Source organism: Glycine max, chromosome 9, assembly GCF_000004515.6.
Source record: "Glycine max cultivar Williams 82 chromosome 9, Glycine_max_v4.0, whole genome shotgun sequence".
Classification (NCBI taxonomy): Eukaryota; Viridiplantae; Streptophyta; class Magnoliopsida; order Fabales; family Fabaceae; genus Glycine; species Glycine max.
The window spans coordinates 33,663,372-33,673,992 of NC_038245.2; the positions used below are offsets into that span (position 1 = coordinate 33,663,372).

Consider the following 10,621-nt stretch of genomic DNA (forward strand, 5'->3'; position numbering starts at 1 on the left):
TAATCAATGATGGCCATCAACACGATCAAGGTGGATGACAGTTCAAGATCCCATTTTTAGAGATGCTAAATAAATATTTAATTTATATAAATATTAAAATTAAAATAAGTTGTTGGTCTTGGCGGTAGTAGACTCAATTTTCTTGTATTCAAGTAGTAGATAGATAATCCGTATAAACAACATGATAAAAAATTATTAAAAATAAATATTTTATATGATTTTCTTAAAATATATAAAATTTTAGTAATACATGCAAAATGCTTTTTCTTCATACATATATATGCAAAATACTAAGAATTGTTCATATAATATTAGTTAAATAATTAAGCATAATTGATTTATAAAAAGTTGTTATTATTTCAGTTTTTTTTCTATTTATTTAGGAGTATAATACATAAATTGAAGAATAAAATTAATGTCATTGTTTATATTATTTGCTTTTATTTTAATATATTTTTTATTATTTATCTATATTTACAATAAGTGTATAGAACATTTAGATATTGAGTGAAGATAAAAATGCAAGTATAAAATAATAATTAATATTATATTGCATTTATAAATGAACAGATTGACAAAATGAAATATTTTTAAGAGTAGACATATAAAAATATAAAATGACGAGAATATATTTTTTTTATGATTAAACGACGAGAGTATAAGATACCTGATACTGATTTTCAATATGTATGCTATGTTTTTTAATAAAAAAAATATTTATGAATTTCTTGATTAGTGTCTTTTATTTAAGACCCTCCATTAGTAGAATCCTTAAGTTCCTAGTGATGTTTTATATTTTGATTTAAAAAAATCAATAATTTATTTTAATATTTTATAAAAATTATTAAATATTTTTTTATGGAAAAAATGGGAAAAACCTCCCGCGAGAACTAAAAATCCTGTGGAAACACGGTTGAAGAAATTTCCACCATACTGACGTTACATAATAAAGAAGGCATAGACGACAAATAAAAATTATTTAATGTGTTGAAAACGTAAAACGTATTTAGTATTTTTATCTAATAAATAACGTGATTTTTAAGAAAACACTATATAAAGGTTCAAAATTATTCTTTAAATGATTATACAAAGACAATAATTAATAATAGAACTGTTGATACACTTTTTAACCTTTTTTACTGATTAAAATTTATTATTAATAATAAAATTGTCAACATAACTTCTTAAATTAGAAATTAAATCAATGTTATCAAAATTAATTTGCGTCATTGGACAAATCAACCGAATCAGAAACCTTAAGTTGATTGTTAAATGAAAATAGGAGGTACCTGGAAGTGCAAGACAGTCTGTTGCTTATCCAGTGAGAATAATTTCTCATTATATTCTAGACGAACTAATTTGTTAGTTTAAAAAATGGTTAAATTTTTTAATTTAGGCACTAAATTTAACATTTTAATGTCATTTTAGTTTATAAGTTTAATCATTTATTATAATTTTGGTCCATGAATTCAATTATGTATTGTCATTTGGGTCATTGAAAATATTTTTAATTTTTTAATTAAGTCTCATATTGTATGTAAATTATTAGTATATTCATTATCATATTTTCTCAATTTTATTCTTTATTTTTCATACTTTTCACCTTCTTTTTACCAATTTTATCATTTAAATTATACTATAAACGAAAAATTAATTTATGAGTGATTACATAACAATAGTTAACTGCTAAATTCAGACATTACTAACAAGATTCTATAAATGCTCTAAACAATATCTTCTATCCAAATCAAATTATTATCTTATATGCTATTATTTTTTTGTAGAATATTATATTTATTAATTCATTAATTAATCTATTTTATAGAATAACATGATCATAAAATGATAGTTACAAAAACTTGAGAATCACAAAAGGAAGATAAATAAAAGTATTACAATCATTTCTTTATGTACTATTTTATATTTTCCTATTTTTTCATTCTTTGCCATTTTCACATCATTCTTTTAAGAGTTGGATATTAGAGGACATGATGACCTGTTGGTAGCACATGAAACAAATGTTATTTTTCATTTTGTTGACCACCTTTGGAATGTAGAGTGAAAAAAATTTAAAAATAAAAGAGGTGTAAGTGAGATGGGTGATATATGATCCATGCGATCAAAGTGAAAGAATCAAACATATAAAAAAAATTAAACAACAAAAGTTATTTTCATGAACTATTAGTGTAAGTTATACATAGGCATCAAAGAATTTTAAATGTAATGGTTAGTTGAAAGTGTTGAAGAAGTTATTTGAAAAATTTTAATTAAACAAAATATAACTTTTTTAAAAAATTAGACAATGTTTATTAAGAAAAAATAATTTTTAAAGATTTTCTTATGTTATTTTCCTATTAAAATTGATGTTTCAGTTAAATAGATGACAAATTTTACATATAAGTGGTGGATGTGTAAGGTCATGTATCTAGGTTTTGCATGTTGCACGGGGTGTTTTAGTTAAATAAATGACAAACTTTGCATGGCCACCTTCTCTCTCTTGCTCCCATAGATGGCCAAAGTAGTGATGACCAACGAAGAGTTATTTAACTTGGTTTTGCATGTTGAAGTGAGTGTTGGGTTGCGACGGTGGTGGTGAAAGAGAGGTTGTGGTCTACAATGGCGAGGAAGGAGTAAACCAGATCTATCATTTTGGTAGAGAAGAGGGGAAAGAGAAAAAGGTAAAACAATATAATGGAAAAGAAGAAAAATAAAGTAAAAAGAACAAAAATAGATAACCAATCTCATTCATTCATTTTTTATTAGTAAATTAGACTGTTGATAAAACTTTCGGACTCTGCCTAAGCTGTTTTACTTACGCAAGGTAGACACAGACATCATTAAAAATGTATTTGTTTCATCACCTTAATGTTCTTTGAGGTCAATGACACAACTCATGCAAGAGATATGAATTGGCCTCAACATGCATAGGAATATGTATTACTTGAAAAACATACATACATTAAACTCATGTCATCTTATAAATTTTAATACTTATATTTTATACTCTATTTGTTCCTTTTTATCTGTTTTTTTATGACTCCTATGAATGCATGAAATTGAAAGAAAATTGAAGGAAAATATTAAAAAATTAACGTAGATTTCACATCTCTACCACATAACTTTAATTTAAATATTTCTTCTCAATTCTCATTCATTCCTTTACATTCATACAACCAAACTCATTTTTAAGGTTATTATATAAAAATCAAGAAATACACTAATTTTTCTCAATTATAATAAAATAGTTCCAGAATTTCTTACTTTTTTTTTCTCTTTCGATTTTACATAATTAATTAAAAAAATAAGAGATAAGTAAAGATATACTTGATATAAAAACAATTAATGTAATCTTAAACTTTGCAAATGATAAATAAATAAAATATTTTCTAAAAAATTAAACAAATAAAAAAGAACGAAGCTATAGTAGTTGATATAAATATGTGTTTGTAGTATAAAAATTATTTTACATTATTATCTAATTATAAAATTATCATATATAATAAATTTAATGTCTATTAAATAATTATTTTAAGAATATACCTTCGTATCTAATTGATTTGTTGATTTTGCAGTGTAGTGTTTTTTTTAAATTGACGACAAATACAAATTAAACTCATATTTTAAAGTGTTGTATTAAGTGTACTATGTACTACTATATTTTTAATTTTTAATATTTAATAATATTTCTCTTCATAAATAAAAGCATCAGTGCCGCACCAGTGCACCTAACATTTGTTCTTACATAAATTTGCCATACGTTTCGCCACAAATCCCGCATTTAACTCTCTCTCTAAAATCTTTGAAAATGGTATCCAAAAACCCGAACCCGCCCGAGGGATTCTACTTGGATCCTAGTGGTGGCATGGCTCTTCCGGGGAAGCCTCCCTTCGCTTCCGTCTCCGCCGCTGCCGCCGCCGCGAACTCGTCGGAGGACGCCGCCAAGAAGATCCGCAAGCCCTACACCATCACAAAGTCAAGGGAGAACTGGACCGAACCCGAACACGACAAGTTCCTCGAAGCAATTCAACTGTAATCATGTTCGCTCCTTTTTTTTTTTAATTTATCTTTTAATTTTTGTTTGCTTATGAAAATTCGGTAATTGAGGTTAGGAGTTCGGTTGAAGCATTGGTTAGTTGAATTTTAGTACTCGGTGACGGTTCTGTGAGTTGCATGAGCTGAATTGTGTGCGAGAGTGGGGGATTTAGGGTTTGGGGGATAGGTTTGGTGGGGGTGGAATTGGGGTTGATGTTTTATGAGGGTGAATGTGTTGGAATGGAAAGGGTAAATTTGATTTTTTATGCTGAGTTGACGTGGTCAAAGCAATGGGGAATTGAGGGCGTGCTTGGTGTGATAAATGTTTTATGTTTGTAGTTTTTGTGTTTAGCTATAATGTTACGTTTTTTTTTTTTTTTTTGCTTTCCATTTTCAATGATTTTATGCACGCATGTTTGGAAATAAAAAAAAATTATTAGTGAAATTAGGAGAAAAATAGAAAACAACGTGAAAACAAGTAGCACTTTGGTAGTCATTAGTTAAATAATGAAATGAAAAGAATACATTTTTTAAAACCGAACTGGCTCATAAGTGTCCCATTGCTAATTTTAGCATGGTTTCTTGTTAGGACTTAGAAATGATGAAGATTGTGAAAGAGAGAATATCAGAAATGATCTTGATTGAGAGCCAGTTTCTTATTCTTTTTGAAATTTTTTTGGTTAGATGCTGGAATTGATATTATTTATTTCTTCTTTATGGTGTCAAATTATCACTATTGGTTCAAACCCTGTCTGGCATACAAGCCACGTTGAAGGAGTTGAATTTGAGGTATCAATTAGATAAGTGGTAGAGCGAGGATCTTAATTCTTAAACAAGGTTGGAATGTCCATTATCAAGGAGAGAGAATGGGGATTGGGGACATTAGGACAATGCTCAATAGTTTTAATACTAGAACAGTAGAACTAGAATTGCACTAAAAATTAAGGTTGATTCAACTGGTAAATTCTATTCCACATATATTGTAATCCTTTGATTGCTTCGATTACAATTATGGTTGGGTTTAACCAGTCAAAGACGGCTTTTTGCTTCCCTTCTGACCAGACCTGACTCCCAAATACGGACCAGCTGGACTAATTGGATTAAGCTGTTTGAACTATTTACTATTTTCATTCTCATCCTTCCACAATGAAAAACTTCTTTTTCCTTACAATGGTCAATAAATTGGAAAGAATAGGTGCATATAGGCCCAGAGACATTGGCAATCACAACTGGAAAAAGAAAATAGAGCGGAAAAATGAAAACAATAATTGGAATAATTAATCTAAAGAGCATTTAGTATGTTAAGAAGATTTCCTACACCAATAATGCCTATATTTTGACAATATGTTTCTCTCCATGGGATTGTAGGATCATGGTAAACATATTATTTGTTCATGATACGACACAATGACCTAAAGCCAGTTTTTTTTTGGTGAATGACCTAAAGCCAGGTTAGTGTAGATTCCTCTTAGTTTAATTTTATATGATCATATTAGGAACGTTATTACCTCTCTCTGTAGAAGAAAATATTATAGTAATTAGAAATAGGAAATATATAGGTGAAAGACAAGAACTCCACTTTTTTTTTAAAAAAAAAGGGAGGAGCTAGTGAGCCAAAGTGACTAAAAATGCAAAGCTATGTAAGCCTTTTGCCTTCCACTCTTTCAGTAATAGAACTTCCCTTGAAACATCTATTAGGTCACCAGTGAGAAAACCATATACAAAATTAACAACAAAAAATTTAAAGGTTGAGAAACACCCTTGGAAATGTGGGCATTTTTCTTTAACCAAAATACTCTTAAAAGTATCATGCTTTTCATTTTAAATTTTGGTAATAACTTGAGAATGTTGTAAATCATTACATTATTATGGTGGAGAGCTTCATTGAGAATGAGAGGTCAAGACTCAATTCCTTTCCCTTACAAGGAATCTGGTGTTTCAAATTAAAGCTAGTGTTTGTTTCTCCCCTTTCTTGACCTTGGGGTCTCTATTTGCCACTATCCTCACATTGTTTTGTTCCTTCATTTCTTTTTTCAGGTTTGACCGTGACTGGAAAAAGATTGAAGCATTTGTTGGATCAAAGAGTGTTATACAGGTAATTCTAATTGAACAAAAAAACTTTCTTTGCCTGAAGTGCAGAATTATCTTTAGTATTTCTCAATTTAAGTCTAGATATTTCATTTTAGTCTGCTCCTTGAAAGTATCCATTCTCTCATTTTCTTGTTAAAATTGTTTTTGTTCTTGATGTTTTGGGAGGGAAGTCAACAGAGCCATGGCAAGAAAAGGGGTATTCACTAATTAAAATCAGTTCAGCTATCATCTGGTAGGAGGAAATCCATGATGTCTGAATGTGGTTAATCAATTAATTGGTCATGTAGTTTTCAAATTTTGCCGGTGGAACTATATCTTGCTGGAAATGAAATGCCAATAGGTCTTATGCCCCCACCCCCCAAAAAGAAATGATGTGTCATTCAACCACATTCTCCTTGAGTCGCCATATCTTTCTCACTGGCTTATTGTGCTCTGCTGCTCTAGTAGGGATGATTTGTTGATTCCCTCGTCCATTTAATAAAAAGGTTGTATCTTTTATAAGGAAAAAATAAACCTAATAGGATAATACCCATTTTAGCCCACTGCTAGTTTTTTTTAGGCAAGGTGCTTCAATTTAAAATTTGAGGTATATAACATGAGTTTCATGTTCATTCTATACAATGCAAGCTGTTGCATTGTGATGTTATTGTGCTTTCTGCTACTTTATTGTAGAGCTCTTGTCAAACAAATTGTTTGTTCCATAAATGTTAGGCTTAAATATTAATACTATGGGTACTTTCTCTCTTATTGCAGTCACTTTGGGATCTAGGTTAATATATACAACATTTTATTTTTAATCCTTTATTATTAAATTATTATTAGATGTTTGTAACCATCATTTATATCATACTTTGTTATTCTCTGAAAAAAAATTGACCAACCAACTATACTAAAAGCTTAGGTGTTAGATGCAGATCCAGGAATGGTTTTTGTAATCTTTAGCATGCTTCCGCATGTGAGAGCAGAACACGGGCAAAGCATCACAAAAGTTTTTATAAAGAACCAACTGCACTAAAATTTTATACAGTTACTCTGTTAGGTACAGAGTAAGGAATGGTTTTGCTTCTGACATGAAAATAAGTCATTTTGATATGTGGAATTTTAAATCCACTTAAAAATTGAATGCCTCTTTCAATTCCTCACCCCAACACACTGTAATCTAGTTTAAGGACTAATGATAATTTCTACTCACTTTGTAGATACGTAGTCATGCACAGAAATACTTTCTAAAAGTTCAGAAGAGTGGGACAAGTGAACATCTTCCACCACCCAGGCCTAAAAGAAAAGCTGCCCATCCATATCCTCAAAAAGCTTCCAAAAATGGTCATAATCTTTCACCATTTCTTTTTTAGTCAATTTAAGTGCATTTATATCTGATATTTTATAATTGATATCTGGCAGCTCCTGTACTCTCACAAGTATCCGGACGTTTTCAGTCTTCATCTGCTTTGCTTGAACCTGGATACATCTCAAAGAATGATGCCCCACCAATGCTTAAAACTCCTATTATGAACACCGTGTCATCATCCTGGTCAAACAACACCTTGCAAACTGTCAATTTATCTCCTGGTATCAAATGCTACAATTTTCTTTACCTTAAATTTTGCTTATAGTGATCCTGGAATTTTGTTAATGAAAAGTAGACATAGTTTATTGAAGATACTTGTTGCCAAAAAATTAAAAGATACTAACTACTTTCTTGTGTTTGCAACATTATATGTTTATTGCAGTGAAAAAAGTGAATAATCCTTGTAGTAGCGGTGAAAGTACTCCTAAAGTGCGGCCGGTTGGTGAATCTAATGGTCAAGGGAATAAAATCCATCCATTGAGAGGCAAGGTTTTAGTGGTTTTCCTTAATAGTTCATGTTGATTTTCTTTGATAGTTACATGCATGCATGACAAGTTTACTGAGTGTTGTTATGAATATACTTTGTGCTCAGTGTGTACTTTACTCCAGTTGTATATCAAAAAAAAAAAAAAACTACACTATGTGGGGTTGAAGTAACTTGATTTTCAATCTTGGACATTGATGTTGATATGATTGTCTTATGCACCAAAATTTTCACTTGAACTTTGATATAACTGACTTGCTGAAAATTATAGGCTGTCAGCTTTTATTCGAATTCAACTGTACTCTATAAATAATGCTGAAAATTTTTGTATATTGCTGATATGTTTGGTACCTTCAATTTATTTTTTGCATTTGATGGAATCCTGTCCCAGACATATCATTTTAAAATTTATGTGCTTTACGGATGAAAAGGTCGAGTGTAATCTTTTTGTGACTCATTTCCTCCCGTATTCATCATGTCCTGAAAGTTGTTTGAGTAGCTTTCTACAAACTCCCACTTTGACCCACTTACAAAATTCCTTATAAAAAATCATCTTTTTTTTCTTGTGATGAAGTTTCCTTTTTTAAGTATTAAAGATTTTTTATATTTATTGTTGTCTTGATATTTTAATTAGTAGTTTAATGTTCTTTTTCTTAGTGCAGTTCTTCCAGATTTTACTGAGGTATACGGCTTCATTGGCAGTTTGTTTGACCCAAATGCAACTGAGCATCTGCAGAAACTAAAAAAGATGGACCGTATAGATGTTGAGACGGTATGTATCTGTTCTTTCACTCCAATATTTGCTGTTCTGTTCAGCTAGATTGGATTCTGTTATAGATACTTTGTAGCAAATTGGTTTTTAATATGCATCAAGCCATTGATGGCTACTCCTTAGGTTGACATTAAAGCTTGATTTGAACCTGACTTATTATTGAGTTATGTCTACTACAATTGTATAAATGACTTTACGCTCGTCCAAAAGTACTTACAAATGTATGTCCTTGTCTGTTTTTAGGTGCTACTGTTAATGAGAAACCTGTCCATCAATTTAACTAGCCCAGATTTTGAGCATCATGTAAGTATTCATGCTCTGACCTTTAGATTGCTATAAATATCTAGCATGTCATGCTGAGTAATTGCCTGCCCTGTATAAGCACCATTAGAGTTCATTTTGGTAAAGTGTTATCTTGTTTCAGTTTTTACTGCCCATATCATTTGGAGTAAGATTTTCATGGTTGCTTCTGTTGCAAGACATGTTATCCTGTATCCTATATATTTTTCTTCTTCTCTCCTATTAGTGGATTTCTTTTTATCATCTCAGCAAAGGAAACAAAAGAGAATTTAGAAACAATTATCATCAGCCAGAGAAATTTTTTTTTATCAATAGCAGTTGCGTGTTAATTCCAATGTTTTTTATGTTTGTTGGCCTGGTGTAAGATACATGGCATGCCATTGTCTAGTGCCATGTCTATAGCATTTCATTTCTCATCCTACTACCAATGTCCTTTTATTCATTTTGTCCTTGAGCTTAGCTCCATCAAGAAACATCAAACTCGGAGGCTATTATTAATCATCATTTAACTCAAACTCAGCACATTTTTTTCCCTCCATACTTCAACTGAATCTTGTATTTTCTATTACATATGAAGGTTTTGACTTCAATGCTTCTTTTGTTTGATGGATGCATTTGTTTGCTATCATTACTGTTTAAAACAAAACAAACAGACACATTTCACAAAACTGTATGTTCAGATGGTATATTGGTGTTTAAAAAATCTGTGACTAGCATGGCTTGTGGAGTTAATAAGCTGAAAAGACAATCCCAATTGAATCTTTTAGAGGAAAGAAGGAACTTGATATATGAGGTCATCCTCTTTATTAATGTACATGCATCATAATTCATACAGAGAAAGCTGCTTTCATCATATGAGGTTGAACCAGAGAGAGATAATAACTATCAACGCGGATAGATAGACCCATGCACGAGAGCAGTTGAAGAGTGCTAATGGGATGGAGGCAGAAAATGGCTTCATTTTCCACCAATTGGATGCAGTCAGGGTGCTATTATTTTCGATTATGTGATAAAGATACTGATGGTCATGTCAAGGCAACAACAAACTGAAGACGCTCGAGTCACAGCTAATTTTTATTCTGCTCTAGATTTTACTGCTGTTGCTCGTCATCTTAGCTATGCAAATCATTTAATTTGAATAATTTATTATGATACCGTGTATATATGAATCTACTATTAAAAAGAAAATAATAATGTGAGATTGTATAATTACTTCCTAGTTCTGTGTAGGTCTGTACAGAACCTAATAATTGTGTATTAAAATTCACCAAAAATCAAAATATTTGGTAGCAAGAATATTATATTCTATTTTTGTGTAGGTCTGTACCTAAATTTGTGTATTAAATTCAGACAAACATCTAACAGTTGGAAGCAAGAATATTATATTCCTTGTCTGTGGAATCTTATTGAATATATACCCAGCTTAAAAATGTTATGGGCACTGGATATGGAAATGAATCAATCATAACGAGTTAAGAACATAAGCTACTAACCTTGATGAACAACTGAGATTGGTGCACTTTTTTCAGTTTTTCTTTTAGTTAAGAGTTGTTTTAATAACCGGTGATTTATAAAAAAACGGTGAAATTAGCTT

General features: G+C 30.5%; 1 protein-coding gene across 1 annotated transcript; it reads left to right on the plus strand.

Moving 5' to 3' along the window:
* The first annotated feature begins 3,741 nt into the window (after window positions 1-3,741).
* On the plus strand, window positions 3,742-10,319 carry MYB136 (MYB transcription factor MYB136). Its single transcript, NM_001249038.2, has 8 exons — window positions 3,742-4,029; window positions 6,070-6,127; window positions 7,323-7,446; window positions 7,525-7,692; window positions 7,854-7,955; window positions 8,618-8,727; window positions 8,971-9,030; window positions 9,863-10,319. The coding sequence occupies exons 1-8, from the start codon at window positions 3,806-3,808 to the stop codon at window positions 9,923-9,925; spliced, it is 909 nt and encodes a 302-aa protein (NP_001235967.1). The 5' UTR covers window positions 3,742-3,805; the 3' UTR covers window positions 9,926-10,319.
* The last annotated feature ends 302 nt before the right edge of the window (window positions 10,320-10,621 follow it).